General features: G+C 42.0%; 2 protein-coding genes and 1 long non-coding RNA gene across 12 annotated transcripts; 2 read left to right on the forward strand and 1 right to left on the reverse strand.

The window, feature by feature from the left end:
- Positions 1 to 1999: 1999 nt before the first annotated feature.
- LOC103720423 (uncharacterized) lies at positions 2000 to 2791 on the reverse strand. The gene has a single exon (XM_008810111.4). It carries the CDS (start codon positions 2789 to 2791, stop codon positions 2000 to 2002), a length of 792 nt encoding a protein of 263 aa, XP_008808333.1.
- A 2405-nt stretch (positions 2792 to 5196) lies between these two features.
- LOC103720421 (uncharacterized) lies at positions 5197 to 8099 on the forward strand. Of its 10 annotated transcripts, none has more exons than XR_015971556.2 (5): positions 5348 to 5683; positions 5983 to 6466; positions 7055 to 7171; positions 7326 to 7715; positions 7852 to 8099. It is a non-coding gene; the product is annotated as an uncharacterized LOC103720421 (long non-coding RNA). The 10 variants fall into 10 exon arrangements; XR_606158.5 differs by lacking the exon at positions 5983 to 6466 and adding an exon at positions 6956 to 6993; XR_003388138.4 differs by lacking the exon at positions 5983 to 6466 and adding an exon at positions 5197 to 5340 and having other exon boundaries at positions 5446 to 5683; positions 6956 to 7715.
- A 6593-nt stretch (positions 8100 to 14692) lies between these two features.
- LOC103720420 (auxin-responsive protein IAA33-like) lies at positions 14693 to 15659 on the forward strand. Its single transcript, XM_008810110.6, has 2 exons — positions 14693 to 15280; positions 15408 to 15659. Exons 1-2 carry the CDS (start codon positions 14820 to 14822, stop codon positions 15484 to 15486), a joined length of 540 nt encoding a protein of 179 aa, XP_008808332.1. The 5' UTR covers positions 14693 to 14819; the 3' UTR covers positions 15487 to 15659.
- The last annotated feature ends 2016 nt before the right edge of the window (positions 15660 to 17675 follow it).

Consider the following 17675-nt stretch of genomic DNA (forward strand, 5'->3'; position numbering starts at 1 on the left):
TATTCCTATAGGAATATGATTCCCATATTTTATAAGAAAGTCTTTTCTATGGGAAACATGAGAAAGTTATTTTCCTATGAGGCAGGAATCACTCAATTTTTATTTTTTTTCTAAAAAGACTCTTAAGCATTAAAGAAGTATTAACGAGGCATTAAAAACCTAATTTTTATTAAGGGTATAATAGGAATTATACATAATTTTTCCAGGAAAGTGGATGGTCAACCAAACATAAGCACTTTGGAAATTTGTTATTTTCCTATGATCAACCAAACATGCCAAAAATACTTTCCTAGACATCCTCTTCTTAGAAATCTGTTTTCCATGAATCATATTCCCAGAAAGAAAAATACTTTCCGTGAACCAAACGAGCCCTTAGATTATTCCCAACTAAACATCCTTTGTCTAGATAAGTGGATCTCTCAGCAAAGAAGTTTGCTTACAATTGCTTTTAAATCATTTCAAGCAGTCCTTCCTTTGTAGCAGATAAGAAAATTGATGTGGAAAGCCTGGAGAACATGCTTTTTGTCCAATGTTCAGAAAGAAAATTGGAAGAAATGTGCAATATTAAGTTTCAAAGCAAGCTCAAGTTGAAATTAGTGAGGTGCTAATGGATGTTGAACCAGGTCTGTTTTGTTTGTTTGTTTTTGTTTTTTTTTTTTTTTTTTGATTTTTGAGGTCCTTTTGATCCCAGATGCAATTAAGGAGGTGGGCTCCCAGACTGCGTCATGGCCGGTCAATCGCATAATTCGATTCTTCGGCAAAGTATTTGTGGTCCTCCTCGTCCATAAACCGGTCGTCAGGCAGAGTGTAACCCCACTGGCTCGGGAACTTAAAATTAGTAGTTTTAAAAGAAATCATTAATTTATGTAATACTGTATTCAAGCTGGTGGCAAAAATGCTTGCGGCTTCCAATGGCTGAATATATTAGCTGTTTGGGAATCAGAAAAGTTGACGAGCTGGGTTAATATCTTGGCGTACCATTAAGGAATAAGATTTACGATAGGAGATATGCAGATAATGATGGATAAAATTAATGCCCGGCTATCTTCAGCTGAAAGGATCACTTTAGTGAGATCTGTACATTGCTCTTTGCCTATCCACATGATTTCAATTACTGTAGATCCAAAAAGTTTAATAGAATGGTTTAACAAAACCTGTGTCTGTGGTCGTACACATGCACACAATAGCTTGGAAAACCATTTACTAACCTAAGGTGATGTGAGGATTGGGCATTCCAAACATTGGCTACTGGTGGGAAGCTTTGATGATCAAAGGAGTTGGTAAGATAGTAACGGAATCTGACTGCTTGTTAGCTTGTGTGCTGAAAGCAAAGTATCACTTCCATGATGATTGAAGGACTTCCAACCAACCAAGAAATGCATCCGCTGTTTGGAGGAAAATTTGTATAATCTCAAGATTGATGACTGACACCCTCCCTCGGACGATTTGCAAGAAGGGAACTCAAACACAGTGGTAAAATAGATTAATAGGAAGGAGTCTTGATATCATCCAGCCTTGAGAAACCATTGTATTCTTGAAGTGAACTTTGATGATTTAGTTCGGCCTAATGCTTTGGGTGCTGGGTTTGTTATTCAAAATCATATAGGAAGAATTCTTTATGCTGCATCAATCCCTATAATTACAAACGTTGTACCTATAGTAGAACGTATGGCTTCTTGGCATGGGTTGAAAATAGCGGTTGATATGGTTAAGAGTGATAAAATTTTGTTAGAAGGGACTCCAATACAGTGGTAAAATAGATTAATAGGAAGGAGTCTTGATATCATCCAGCCTTGAGAAACATCAAGATGCTATGCACCACTCTATCCAGCTTTATTTGTCTTCATGTTCCTCGAGTTCTGACTCAATCCATTAGTATAGAGGCTTTCAATGTTACCTTCATTCGTTTTGTAGTATCTTCACTCTCTGTTACCCAAACAAAAGAAAAAGAAGAGAAGAAAGAAAATTGCCACCCAATTTGATTCACCGGTTTCCATTTCTATAGGGGCTGATAAGGAAAACCGGCACCGATAAATTCTCGCCGGGCGAGACAGGACCCAGGGAGGTGTTCGGACCGGGCCGGGTGCGAGACGAAGCTTAACGGCGATGCGACGACGGTGCTCCCCGCCGCCTTGCAGCTCAGTGACCGGAGAAGTTTCCAGGGGCCTCTCCCCCCTTCGCTCCTCCACCCGTCACACTCCGCAAGCAGCGGCGTTCTCCGCCGTCTCTGCCGGTTCCGGATGTCCTTCATCTCCATCGCCACCGGTACCCTCACAGACCCGAAAACGACTAGATACCATTTCGGCCTCGACCTCGGCATCGCCGAAGGATGCGGCGGCGGCGGCGGCGGAGGGGTCCTCGGGTCCGAGTCCGAGGTCGCCCTTCTCAGCCTCCGGTATTCCGCCGCGAGATCCCTGCCTCTCCGGGGCTGGTTGTTCCCGTCGAGCGACTCCGACCGCCTGTGATCGAATGGCGCGTTTTGGGGTGCGGGGGCATCGCTCCTCTTCGCCGGATACGACTGCGAAGGAGGGGGATTACAGGGGAGGAGCATCCCTCTGAGGAAGACGTCCTCGGCGGAGCACATCTGCTCGGCGGCGGAGCGGTTGCCGGAGAAGAACTCGAAAGGGTCCTGAGGAGGAGATAACTGGCGATAGTCGGAGGAATTGGGGCCGTCGGACTCGTCATGGCCGGCCAGTGGGAGGTCGCAGAGGGAGAGAGAGGCGGAATCGTCGCCGTCGGATTCGTCGGCTCCGGACGTTGAGGACTGCTCATCCTCGAGCTCCGCCGCCATGGAGAAAAGAGAGAGGTGTCTGTTGATCGGGAATGAGGGTATTCTGGGAACAGAGGCGGTGAGGCCTCTTCGGCTCTTTGCCTAGTGATTCTCGAAGTTTTTGTCAGGTTACGGTGGGAAGCGAACGCGGCAAGGTGAGGCTTTAAAGTGGAGTGAGGATGGGGGAGGCTTCAGGAATAGCCATGCTTTCCGTCTCGCTTGCTTTAAAATGACAAATCTGCCTTCAACGCTCCCAGAGGGTTCTAAAAGTGATTAACTTTATTATATAAAAAAAAGGGAGGCTAAGGCCTAAGAGGGAGAATTTCAGGAATAGACTTCTTGCTTTGAAAAAAAAAAAGATATATTGTTATAAATAGTAAAAACATGTTAAAAAATAGCAAGCTAAAAGTGCTGCATTATTTTAAGATTCCAATTTTTTTTTATGTTAATTGATTTTTTTTAATCCTCATACTCTCTAAATTCCACCACACCAAACTTAAGAATAATACATTTCCTGCAAACAAGATTGTAAATAGCGTGACATTTTTTCTAAGTTTTCATCATGCTTGCTATCTAAGATGTGCTTTATTATAATTATAACTCAAATTAATTATTTAAAATAAAAAGAAGTATCTTCCAACCACTTATATGATACTTTTTTGTTGGGAGGTTTTTCAAATTTTTGTAAACACAACAATCTTCATAAATCATAGCAACACATTTTTTTAATTGATAGATCAAATTTTACACTCGAATAATTAATCTTCTTGTTATTGAATGTGATGTGCATGTAATAGCTAATAACCGCATCATCATATCAACAAGGAAAGGGCGGCATGGTAAATTTCCTATCAAAAGCAAAAGTAACTGAGATAGGTCACCATTAGATTCTGATGAGTGACGTTGACGTACTTGCCGATTTGTTTTTGTTCCTTCTACTCAAAGGTTTAAACTGGTACGGTGGAACCTACCTTTTGTTGCGTGATAGCGATATGGCTCTTGTTAGTTTGCTCACGTCTGCTCGCATTACATGGCCCCACCTTTCCATGGAACAAGTATTCTCACTTCTAGAGCCAACAAAGTGAGGACTGGGCTTTTGCTTTGTGGACTTATGATATGCTCGGCCTCTGTTCCTCGGTGCTTTCACCTGCTTTCCTTTCCATTTGATTCGTCCCCCTCTTTTTGTTGTTCTTTCTTTATGCTAAAACATGCTATTAGGACGTCGGCAACCAGGTGAACGGATGAGTCCTCTTTGTGGGGTTCGGAATTATTCGACTTGTCCACATTTTTGTGTTTCTGCTTCGTTCCACACTCGGCCTTTGTTCATCGGTGCCTTCACCTGCTTTCCTTTCCATTTGGTTCGTCCCCCTCTTCTTGTTGTTCTTTCTTTATGCCGATGCATGCAATTAGGACGTCGGCAAGCAGCTGACCGGATGAGTCCTTTTTGAAGGGTTCAGAATTATCCAACTTACCCACATTTTTGTGTTTCCTCCTTGTTCAGGTGTCTATATCTTGAAACGTTCATTATCGTATTATCAAGATGTGCAAATAAGTCCAGCCATAGGGTGCTTGAGTTCGGCTTAGGTTGAAGCTCGACTTCGATGATTAGCGAGCTCAAATCGAGCTTAAGTAGCTTGAACAGTTTTTCAAGTTGAGGTTGAGTAGCAAAATCCTTAGTTTGAAAGTTTGTAAACCTAGTAATATATATATATATATATATATATATATATATATATATATATATATATATATATATATATATAATGTATTTATAATATATCTTATTAATTTAATATTGTAAAAATATAATATTATGTAATATTATGTTTTAACTATATTTTTTTTAATTATGACCAAAATTCAATTTGAGCTAGAACCAGAGCTCGAGTATGGCTCCATAGATATTCGAGTTGAATCAAGTTGATTTCAAGTATTATTATTATTATTATTTTGATCAAATCAAATTCGAGTTTAGATATTAATGGGTCGAATTTTGAATTCAAATATATTAAATCGAGTCGAACTCGAGTCTCTAGGCATCCGTTTCGTCTCGGCTTGATTGCTTCTCTGGCACTATCTCCCACTCTATTAAATCTTGAAGAGGCCGTCCGTTCCTGCAGCCTATTGTGGGATTGAGTGTATCTTCTTCCTTTTAATTGAACTGTAGTGATCTATAATATTTCTGTGTCCCATCTATCCAAGGCATTGGATTCAGTCCTAGTTTTGCAGTCGTTAGTGGAAACAATTGCTTTATTCGAGTCGGATGAATTTCTTAAGATGCGTATCCTCCGTTGGTTTATCATACCGTGTACGCCTACATATATTCCTCACGTGTTCTACTCGTCTCTTCTGATGTCAAGCATAGTCCGCCTACTTTCTACGCGTACGGCGTATCCTACTATCCTATGCTTCTGTTATCAAAAGTAGTCCGCGTACTTTCTACGCGTATCTCATGTCCACCGTACTTGATGAAAGGGAAACTCCACCGCCTTGGTCTCGCTACAGATACGCCGGTACGCATCCCGGGCCCGGCCTCCCGCCTTTCCCCGTGTCAAGACTCAAGCGGCCAGGTAATTCTAGCGCGCGCTTCGATCTCTCCTCCTCCTCCTCTCTACTCCTTTTCCCTCTTTCTTCCTCTCTCTCGTTCGGAAAATCTAACCCCGATCTCTTTAAAGAAATTTGAGGTCGCTCTTCTTCGTTTCTCCCTGAAGGATCCAAGAACAGTGAAAGAGGACGATCTCTCCCGTCCGGAAACCCTAATCTCCTTCAAGAAATTTGAGGTCCCTCTTCTTTGTTTCTCTGCGAAGGACCCAAGAACAAGGAAGGAGGAGGGCATTGTAAGGAAATGGGGATCACGATGGACTCAAAACCTAGATCCTTGCCAGCCATACTTTGAAGAGATCCTTCTGCTTGGTACGTTGTTAATGTGACCCTTTCTTTATCTTGCTTTCGTATATATTGTTTCTCGAGTAGGTGATCTGTTCTGAGCCTTTGATTGAACTGGAGTGATCATAGGTTCAGCAAAACAAGAACTTATTGTTGCGTTGTATTTGATCGTAGTTTCTTGCTATACTAAAGTCAAGTGAATGTCTTGAGATTTCAATTATCCGTTGGATCCTAGTTTCTTGCTATACTAAAGTCAAGTGAATGTCTTGAGATTTCAACTATCCGTTGGATCTGAAAACAAGGTGATGCTCAGTTAATTTCTTTAGGTATGCTAAGTATCCTGTTTGAAAGGATTCAAAAACAAGGAAAGAGGAGGGCATTGTGGTGCTGGAGCCATCGACCACATCGTTCCTGTTCCATGGGGGACTCAGAACCTAGACTCTCTCTCTTTCTCTCTCTAGTGATACCTTGAGAAGATCCTTCCGGTATTTTTGTTAGCGTGATCTCTCTCTTTATCTCATTCTTATATATTGATTCCTGAAGAGACGACATGATCCTTTCTTATCTCGTTCTCATATCTTTTGATTCTTGAAGAGGTGATATGCTCCTATCCTGTTCTGAGTTTGGTGTTTTCCCCCCTTTGATTGAACCGGATTGATCAAGTCTAGTAATTATTTTTCTTACATCTTATTGATGCATTAAATTCCTAGTTTCCTTGTTATGCAGTTGTAGGAAGCAATCTTTTTATTGAAGTCTGGTGAATTCCTTGATATGTGAAGTTCTCTGAGTCTATCTGAAAACAAAGCGAAGGTCGGTTAATTTGTTTTTTGCTACATAGTACTTCACTTCGTCTTATCTGCAAAATCATATCCATGGAGAGTGTACTAGCTCAACATTTCAGGACCATGGTATCTGTTGTTAACTGTCAATGCCTCGTGACAGAATATTTTGATGCCATTCTCCATTCATGGTTGCTCTCTCGTGTTTAATATTTGCAATGCTATATTAATGCATGCTGGTATAGAGTTAACTAGTGTTGCTTGTGCGTCTGGTTCAATCTTGCTCTTTGCCTAGAGTGAAAAATATTGGCTGCTATTTTGTTTATGGACTACCATACTTTTATTCATATTTTAGAACTTTTATTTCCTAACTTTATGTCACTTGAGATAGAGTTGCTGATGACAGTTTTTTATTGTTCATCATGATAATAATTTCAATAACCTATATTCTGTTGACTGTTTCCTGCTGTTCCACATTTTTGTATTTTCATATTGAAAAGGTAGTGCAATTCCACTGCAGATATAAGATAGCAATCAAATGTGCAACAAAAACTCGAGGTGAATTCTTATCTACAATCAGAAGTGATGTCCTACAATTGATTTGGTTATCTACATGCAGATTAAGCTTGGGTTAAAGAGCTCAACCTGAAATCCACGTGGAAGAACCCAAATGGGACAATTGGGAATATTGAAAATTCTATATGATTGGATAATCTGCATTGACTGCATTTTGAAGGTTGTTAGTGCCTGGCTAACTATTTTTTCATGTAAAGGCATGTTTTTGCTGCAGGCACAGTTTAAGAGCCACTTATCTGTAAAAAACATCTTATGCCTGAGCATGTCTAGCCATATCGCATATACCTGCCTAACTTGAAGTGTGCTGTTCTCAGGATGGACAGAGCTCATGTATTGGAAAGAATGCATTTGATGATTAGTAAGAACAACTGATGCAATTAACAAGTTTTGATGAAGTTTTGTATCTGGTAGGAGGAATCATGGTTCATGTTTCATTTTGATGAAGAAAAGAAAGCCTCAGCCCCATGGGCGCTGATTCACTTTCTGTTACTGTTCTCTACTTACTTTCACTGACAGTGAGTCTTCCATCCTATGGTTGTACTTCTAGAGGGCAAAGAAGAGGAGGTTGAACTGAAAAAAACATAAAAGTTTACGGGTGCTGGAGGAGTTCTCTTATCCAAGGCTTCAGTGGCTACTGTTTACCAAAATAATTTGCTACTATATCTTAGCACCAAAATACTAATTTGAAAGAAATATGAAGGAAGGTATGAATCATATTATCTCTCGACATGTCATGCAATCCTACACCATACAGCTGCATTAAAATTTCTTGTGACCTTTTAAATCTGTAGTAATTAGCCCTTCTTACTGTTTTTGTTACATATTAATTTCACTCTGCAGGTTTAAAACATGCCAGAAATCCAGATTCGGGGCTGCAGAATCTTTTGAGTTGTCTCCAACTGCTTAGCATCATTGGCACATTCAAATATTTTTGTATTTAACATGTATGAATGCTGTCTATGATGACATGGTTGCCTTTCCACCTAATAAGGGCGAAGGTAACCGGTTGTGCATGGGCTTGGAAGAACTGTGATGGAAATGTATAGAATGATTTATTAGCTCAAGGTCTGCGTGTGAGAATTTGTGTTCGTTTTGCAGGAGTCAAAAGTAATTTTGGTAAATTATTGATTTATGGCTTTTGAAAACTAGAGTAGGAATGCTATGTTCTAGTCACCATGTGTAATTTCTTTCCCTGTATTTTCAGGTTGTGGATCTCTTGGTTTAATTTCAACAATACTGTTATATATGCCTATAGTAAATTTGTTGGCATGTCAGGATAAAATCCATATCTCCAGATTTCTACATAATAAACTCTGGCTTTATTTTAACCCACCACTATGATACATGTTAAGGGCACAAGACTTGGTAGTTCTAAAATATGCATTTTGAATGTGGTTCCTTCCCACATCGAGGGTTTCAAGTGCATTCTGAACAAGATGAGATGTTCCGTTCATTTTGGTTGAATATAACTATGATCCTGAGCTTGGACTACCTGTGCTTATTGATAAACCTTTTGTAACAATTTATTTTGTGTGAAGTGTTCTATATCATTCTTTGGTTATTTCTCACATTATCTGTTGATTACCTAGCCTTTATATTTTGAAATTGTTTTTTCCCCTTTCAAACATCAGTGTTGTGTGGTCTATGATGTTCAGCTCTAAGTTCTTAGTTGATGGATTTTAAGCCAAGCCACAGGGGCCTCTCTCCATTGCAGGATGTCATGACTTAGAAAAATCCTCCAAAATGGTATATAACATCATACCCACCTAATGTAGCATTTTTGTTCTTTTAAATAGAACTGTGAAGCTCCAGGAACTTGTTTACATGATATTGAAAAGCCACATTATGGAGTTGAAGTAGAGCTGACATTATGCAGTTGTGTTTGTTTAATATATCTATGCTTCCAAATTAAAGCAAAGTTGTTGCTCGTCTATTTAAATAAATGATCTGCACTATATTATTATACACTGATTGCTGATCACATTTTGTGTCATATAAAATATGATTTTTTAATTACATTTTCGTTAATGAATTATTTTTTACATCTATGTGCTATTTAGTCGGTATAATCGGTATTAAAAAGTGGAAGCAGCTGCCAACTAGATGACCTGAGTGCGAGCTTGTCAAAACGAGTCAAGGGCAATCACGTTATAAACTCTCCCATAAGAAATGAAGATGGTAAGCTGTCTGCATCATCCCATTTCTTACAGAAAATGTGAAACATCTGTTTTACTAATATATTCGGTTAACTAAGAACTATCACGGTTGGTTCTACAAAGAGTGGATGGCCGCTTACTGAAGTCAAAAACTTCTGATGCATGGTTGGTTATCGAGTCTCACAACTGTAGTGGCTTATGAGCTTAAGACTGGACCTTGGTGCAGGGATATTACATGCAGAAGCTAGGCGTCCATAATTTTTTTTCGAAAAATCAACCAGCAAATGCTGTTAGCCCACCGTTTCAAACGATGAAAATATCCACTTCAAGCATCTTCAAATGACTTTTTTTACTACCTCCAATTTTGACCTTCTCCCATCCTTTCCCGGCAACTATCAAGCGTTCATCGATTATTTCGGACTCTTTTTGGCAGCTTGCCTCCTCACCTAGAGAGAGAGAGAGAGAGAGAGAGAGAGAGAGAGAGAGAGAGATGACCGTGGAGGGGTCTGCTATGGCCAAAGGGGACCACGCTCATAGGGCCAACCGACAATGGAGGTGATTGCTTTACGGACTAGATCTGGCTATGGAGGTGGCTGATGGTCGAAAAACAAAACAGAGCCGGCCAGTGACAGTGGATTAGGAAATAGGGAAGTGCTTGCTCTAGAATTGTGGGAGGGCAGGGAAGCCGTCTTTTTCAGCCTCCTTCAGAAGATGGGTACAATTTTATAATCTGGATGTGTGTGTTCTACTTGAGACAAGACTTTAGGGTAGAAGTCCTCAACCAGCCAAGCGGCGGTTCCCACCTTCGTGGGTTTCTTTGCCATTGAATCTTGAGGCCTATCGAGGGGTATCGTGGTGGTGTGGAGATAGGGATTTACTACTTTTGATATTTTTCATAAATTCAATCAACAACTTATCATAGTGATTTCTGATCATACCGGCATCCTTGGATTTTGTTTGTAGTGTATGCCTGTACTGATTATAGGGAGCATCAAGTTTTGTAGAGTGAGGTGGTTAGCTTGATCTAGTAGCCTAGTAGGGCATCTCGTCCCTTGTGGCAGGTAACTTCAATTATATTGATGGGCCACAGAAGAAGAGGGGAGGCAAATCCTTCTCCTCCAAGGCTGTGGCTAAAGAGTTTCAGGACTTCATTGTAGCTAGTGGTCTCATTGACTTAGGTTTCATTGGACCAAGATTTACATGGTGCAATAATTGTCAGGGCCATGCAAGAGTTTGGGGGAGGATTGATCGGGTATTCGCAACGGCCGGGTGGATTCAGCGCTTTCCGGATTATCATGTGAGCCCCTTACCACAGATTACCTCGAATCATTGTCCGGTGTTGGTTAGTACAGACTCGCGCACCCCTTATCAGTCTCCTTTTGTTTTGAGAAGATTTGGCTCTTCTACTCGCAGTTATGAGATATTATGCGGGATGTCCGGTAGACGGTTGTGCGTGGGGATGCAATGTATTGAGTCACCCGAAAGTTGGAGCTTACAAAACGCTGGCTCTGAACATGGAACTGAGTGGAGGTGGGTAACATCTTCAGAAGACTGAAGGAAGCTGAAGCCTTTATATTCCAACTCTAGTCTAAGGAGTAGTGTGGAGGGCTCTCCTTAGATGAGCTGCATGAGCTTAGATTGAAATTGGTGGCGCACCACTCTCTCTTACGCTAGCAAGAGATTTTTTGGCAACATAAGTCCAAAGCATAGTGAATTGCAGAGAGTGGATTGCAGAGAGTGATAGGAATATTAGATACTTCCACCAATCCACAACCATATGGAGATAGAGGAACAAAATCAGAAGCTTGAGGGCTAGCAATTGCCAGACTACTGAAGATGTTGGTGCTATCAGTTGGGAACTTCTGCAATTCTTCAGATCCAAATGGACGACATAGCATGGGACCAACAGTTATATGCTGGGCATGCCACCTTCAGTGAGAGTTTCAAATGTTGAGAACATTGTTCTCACCACCCTGATCATGGCTATGGAGATCCAGGAGGTGATGTGATCGTTGGCTGAGGATAAGGCCCCTAGCCTTAATGGCTTTCCCCCCTTCTTCTTTAGAAGATACTGGGCCATCCTTCGGCATGGGATTGTTGCTGCGGTCCAACAGTTCTTCTACACTGAGATGATGCCCAATGCCTCGAAGAGAACATTTATCACTCTGATTTCGAAGAGATAGGAGGCCACGGAGCTGGTTAATTATAGGCCCATCAGCTTATATACAACCTTATACAAAGTTATCGCAAAGATTTTGGTCATCAGATTATGGGGCATTATTCCGTATCTCATTAGTCCGGAGCAAGGGGCATTCATCGGTAGCCGAAGCATCATGGACAACGTCCTCATCGCTCTGAGCCTTGAGTTGACGCAGCTTAATGTCAATCAAGCTTAACATGAAGAGGGCTCATAATCGTGTGAGCTAGCAGTTCTTGACCCATTCTTGGAGAGCTTCGGGTTCCATAAGAGGTGGATCAGATAGATCATGAGCTGCCTTAAGATGCCTTCCTTCGCTATCCTGGTGAATGGCTCACCAATGCCCTTCTTCGAATCCACTGTCGGCCTGTGACAAGGTTGTCCTCTATCCCCCTACCTATTTATTATCTGTATTGATGCCCTGTCTAGAGCCCTCCGAGCAGCTGCCCTGATGTAGGTGCTCGATGCCTACAGACCAGCCCCCACTGTTGAGCTGATTTTGCATCTTCTCTTTGCCAATGATTGCCTGCTACTTACCAAGGCCACTAGGGAGAATGCCCTAGTGATCTAGAGAACCTTGGAGGACTACTGCATTGCTTCTGGGCAGAAAGTGAACCTCACCAAATCCGCTATCTGCTTCATCCCCAAGATCAAGCCTCAACTCAAAGCTAGCATAAAGCAGATATTGAGGGTGGGTGAGTAGGATAGGGTATGGCAATACTTAGGAGCAGGATAGGGTAGATGTTAGATATGTGGCGAGGTTCTTGCTTGAACTAGATGGCCTGTGGTGCACCATGATGAGGGCCAGGTATGGGACATATTCCATAGTATATGATTTTCAGGTGACTTGGCAAAGCTCCCTTCATATGGCGGAACATGTGTGCTTGTGCTCCGCTAGTGCTAGCCAACATCAATTGTTGGTTGGTGAAACGCGATTGATTGACATCATGGATGATGCCTGATTGTTTGATCAGCCACTGCGTATTTGGCCCACCTTAGTTGATGCTTAAAGTGCTAAGGGACTTAAGGTATGCAATTTGTTCATGCCTAGGAAAAGGAGATAGGATGTTGCAACTGTCCAATACATCTTTGGGGACCAGCTGGCTGAGAGTGTTCGGGCCTTGCCTTGTTCCTCTGGATGGTAGCACGGGGATGCCTACCAACCAGGGCATACTACGCGGCAGAGGGCTGAGTGTTCCGTCGGCATGCGACAGATGTCTGGAGGAGGAGCTGGTAGCACATGCATTATTTTGCTTCCCCGGGTCAAGCAGACCTCGATGCTGGCTGGTGCTGATTGGAGGATCTAGCAATCCATGACCCCCGTCACTGCCTTTCTGAATTATTTGGAAGGAACTATGAGAACTTTTGCTTTGGGACCGCAAGGGGTGAGGGTTGCTTACATTGCCGACCCCATCTGGCTAGACAGGAATGCTCGGATCTTCAAGAATAGGAGGCAACATCCGAGGCTGGTAGTCGATAGAGCCTTACTTCAGGCGGCTGGGTTCTCTCAATTGTCTTTCGTTGGAGATGCCCTGATTGCGAAGGATATCTAGGACTCCCATCCAGCTCTTTCAGCGACCCAGACGGTATTCATCCAATGGGATCCCCCACCTTCGAGCTTTTTCAAGAATAATTTTGACGGCAGCATATCTGAGGACTATAGCAGAGTTGGAACCACTAGATTTGTGATCAGAGGTTTGGACTCTAAATTGCATGCGGCTAGGGGTAGCCGCATTTTTGATGTCACTGTTCCTGGTGCGGAGTTGAGGGCAGCCTGAGAGGGTCTTACCTATGCTAGGCTCACCCTGAGAGCAGATCGTATTTAGATTGAAGACGACTCTGTTGTAGTGATTAAGTAGATTTAGGCTCATTGCAGAACGCAATATGGGCACCCACTGCTACAGAACATCCTCAGACTGACTAGGAATTGTAGTATTTTCCAAGCTTTCTATCTACAGGGAGGCAAATGGAGCGGCGGACTAGGTTGCCTCTTTCGTTGCTTAGAATTCAGATGGTACTTTTTGGCGCAACTATGAAACCATACCTTCTTCTTCAAATTATTTTTTACTTTCTGATCTTGGGATGTATCTAGAGATGTATGGTCTCTAACTTATTAAAAAAAAAATAGAGGCCGGATACTTTTCCTCTGCATCCTGGTTGTACTTGGGTTGCAAGTTGGCTTTAATCGACAACATCATGTGGACATGTGCATTAGAAACTCATTTACATGTGGACGCTAAATCTATCGTATCAGCCACTCAAGATGTCGTCAAAAGTTGACTTTTTGATATAACGCGAAGACTTGCATCAAAAATATAAGACGAAGAATTTTTTTTAAGACAGAGATCCGCCCATGTGATATTATCTAGGTCTAAATTCTTTTTTTTTTTTTTTTCTAAAGAAAAGGAGTAGGGCGGAGGAAGGGACAAGCCCATCCCTGCGTAGCAGCCCCCACTAGGCTCCCGCCCCGCCAGGAGAATGTTCGATGCGGGCAGAAATAACCGTGTGTTGGGCACCCCGACCGGTTTTACTCATACCCTCCCCACCCGTGGGCCCGGCTCAGCTACTTCTCTGAGCTCTGGCTCGAGTCCCATGTGTGAGTACGTCACACCCGGCACCACCCCGACTACTAGCGGTTCAAGAGCGGTCCTACACCACAAGTTCAAGCAGTGGCCAAAGTAGTAAGCTCCGGTCCACAATTTAATCATCGCCGCAGCGATTTGAACTTGGGACATTGTGGTTAGAATTGCTGCTCAGTACCACTAGGCTACCACCTTGGTGGCGATCTAAATTCTTTGAAGTGCCATCTAAGACTGGACCTAGAACCTCCGCTCGCTTGAACCCAGAATCTTGGCGCAAGGGGAAAACGTGGATGACTCCAGTTAAGATCGGCGTACACCAATATTAATTTCGATATCCAACGACACGCCAGTCCAATCTAGAAAACCATTCCCACCAAAATTCTTTGACATGGATTTGAATCTTGTCACTGCTCCCTCGGAAAAAGACGATTCAAACTAGAGCTTACAATCGGTTGGGCGCAAAAAAATACCAAATTTTAAATAAATCCAACCCACATCCATGAGGTGACAATCAAAAGATAGATTTATTGGAAAATATTCCGAAGAAACGCCGAGCCATTCGGCGATCGCAACGGTGGTTCCTCCGCGTGGATCACAAGGGCCACCGCCCACCATCCCGAGCACCATTTCTTTTACGCGTTTCCCCCGATCCCCAAAAACACGCTGTCAAAGAATCCAATAAAATAAAATAAAAAACGCCCTTCTCCGTGAGTCTTTAAAACTCCTCCCCTCTCTCCTTAGAAGCATCAACCCCAACCCTCACCCTAAGCCTGATTTTGCTGTCCATCAACGGACGGTTGTGAGATACTACCAAACGCTACTTCGCATTCACATCTCTTCGTTCCAAGAGAATTTCTCAGGCCGGTGAAGACCATGAACAGGCTCGACTCCTACCGAGAAGCTTCGAAGAGGCCGTGGGACGAGAAGGGCAGCCTCTATTTGAGCACCGGCGCCCCTTTCTACCCTCGAATCACCAGCGATGCTGGCGGTGCAAGTACTGCAATGCGTGCGCTGCCTCCTCCGGCGCCTATCAACCCCCGAAAACTCCTCAGGCTGTCGGCCCTCGACGATGACGTAGCTTCCACCGTCGTCCCTTCGGTTACGGTCGTCCTCGAGGGCCGCTCCATCTGCCACCGCATCCATCTCCACAAGCACAGCAGCTACAAGAGCTTGGCAATGGCACTACGCCGTATGTTTGTCGATGTGGACGACGATGAAGGCCTCGGTGGGAATGCACCCGATGGGCTCGATCTCTCCAACGCCGTGCCGGGCTACATGGTTGCCTATGAAGACATGGAAGATGACCTCCTCCTCGCCGGTGATCTTAACTGGAAGTCCGTAAATTATATTAATTCCACCTACTAGCCCTTCTTTTTCTTTTTTTTCTTTTCTCTCCTCTCCTGTAAGCATATAAAAAAATTTATGTTTTTAATTGATGTGATTTCTGATGGATCTGATCAGGGATTTTGTCCGTGTGACTAAGAGAATTCGGATAATACCAGCGAAGGCGAGCCGCCGGAAGCACTGCAAAGGGCCATGAGTGTGATGGAGATGCAACTGGCGCCACCATTGCACTCTGTGAAGTTTGTATTTTTATTATTTTATGAATTTTATTCCTCATTAAGCGAGGCTGTAACTAGTTCTCTTTGGAGGTTGTTTTCGTGGGAATATATGATCTGACATGATATAATATGAACGAAGGTTTCCTTGGAATAGGATTGCAACATTGGAGAGATACGGTGTCTATGGCTGTTGGTTCAGGGATGTGACGGGGGATGGGTGCATGGCTTTTTCAGTTGGTGTCCCGTCTTCATCCTCACATGCTTTGAGGTCTGGCGATCAAATCAGTAGTCGTATCACATTATCTTGTGGTCTTGCTTTTAGTTTGCGATCTTTTATTTCTATCCATTTATTCGTGTTAGTATACGCACAATCTGCGGAACGAGCTGGTATTGCCGACTATCTCCCCCGTCTTTGAACTTACTATATATATATATATTACTTGCGAGATATAATAGCCTATAATGTTCTTGATGAGATTGTTTTATGCATTAGATTTTTACATCTTAACCGTCAGCAAATTTCTTTGACGGAGGAATTCCTGATGTGGTTTAATCGTTTGGCCTGTAAAGATAATTTAATTGTCTAGTAAGATAGGGAATATACGACCTGACTATTTGCATTGCTCAATTAATTAGAGAAAATATGATTGCTTGTTATTCTTCCAAGTAGTCTTAGAATTAATCAAAGAATAGTATGTAGGGGTCTCACTTAGAAAAAACATGGCTCTAATAGAAAATGCTTATCTTAATACAAATTTGAATATAATCAAAGGTAATCCAAAATAGTGATTCGATGAGATCTAAGGGCATGAATTTGCCGTACAATGTTTCCTCATGCTATACGTTGTTGCTTGTCCATGAGCTAACGCTAACACAAGTGGATGAGTAGATGGTTCTTTGCTTGCGACCCTTCCATGACGTAGAATCAAATAGATTGCCGACTCTAATTATTCTTTCGCACCATACTTGGAGATAGGTGATACACGTGATTAAGGGAGGGAAAAAAGGGAGATGTGGTGTCAAGGCAGCCCATGGTTCATGGTTGAAAATATATATAAAAAAAAAAACATATAAAGAGCTGATTTATTATTAAAAAGAATTTCTTGTTGGCCTCGAAACTATAAAAATCCATGTGGAGAGAGAGAGTGTGTGAGATATACATAGAGAGGAGAGAGAGCAAAAAAGAGGGATGTGCGCTCAAGCTAAACTCTATGGGACACCTTCTAGTGGTTGCATGTATAAAGTGTTTAATGTGTACGTGGCTTAAATCTTTAAAGTCCCCATGCATGTGATCCATGGATCGTTGACCTATTGACATATTATTAAGGGCACAAATACTAGGACCATGCAACCTGTTTAACTTGATTCAAACTATTATAAATCTGCTTAGGTTTAAAATTAATGATCAAGCCTGGATCTAGATTTTTGGCTCGTTTTATAAATAGGTAAGAGTTAAGGTGATAGATTTCTGATCTATCTTATATTCTACCTGATCCGTATCTAATCCGATTCGACCCGATTGCCACTCTTAGACTATATGCAATGGTCGAATCATATAAAGTGATGGATTATCAGAAGCTGAGTTAACTTGGACCAAATCTCACATCCACTCTTCCTTTGACGATTATTAGGGTATGCATGGTGCACATGTATTGAGTGCACCCTTAGTTCATCATCTAACTCTTTAATCTTGCTTGAGATGAATGATTTAGTTGACACTTGTGGGCAACAGACACTTGTATTCTTGCTTGATCTGTCCATAAATATTCAAGCTTGCCAAAATGGATCCTACATCTTATGGATGTATATTTAGTTGATATTCGTTTATTACTTGTGGCAAGCAAACTTTTTTGACTAACTTGTTACATGAAACAAATTGAAGATATGAAAATGGAAAGAAAGCGAGGAGAATGGATTTGGTCCTCAAACTGCACATTTTTGTCCTCCATGCATGTTGTTTGTGGTACTTGTGCATCTAAATTTCTCTATCCAATTTCATTTTTTGGGAGAAAGGATCCATGTTGTGAGACAATAAATTATTAGCTAACAAGTGCATCATTCTAATAAAAGATAGTTCGGGGTGCAGAATATTTTTTGCCCTCATTTTCATATCTATCAGACGTGGTAAATAACTCTCAACTCTAGGATGCTAGGTAGTACATAAAAC

The sequence above is a fragment of the Phoenix dactylifera genome, chromosome 11, assembly GCF_051530095.1.
Source record: "Phoenix dactylifera cultivar Ajwa chromosome 11, Ajwa_hap1_PhDact_Kaust_v1.1, whole genome shotgun sequence".
Lineage (NCBI taxonomy): Eukaryota > Viridiplantae > Streptophyta > Magnoliopsida > Arecales > Arecaceae > Phoenix > Phoenix dactylifera.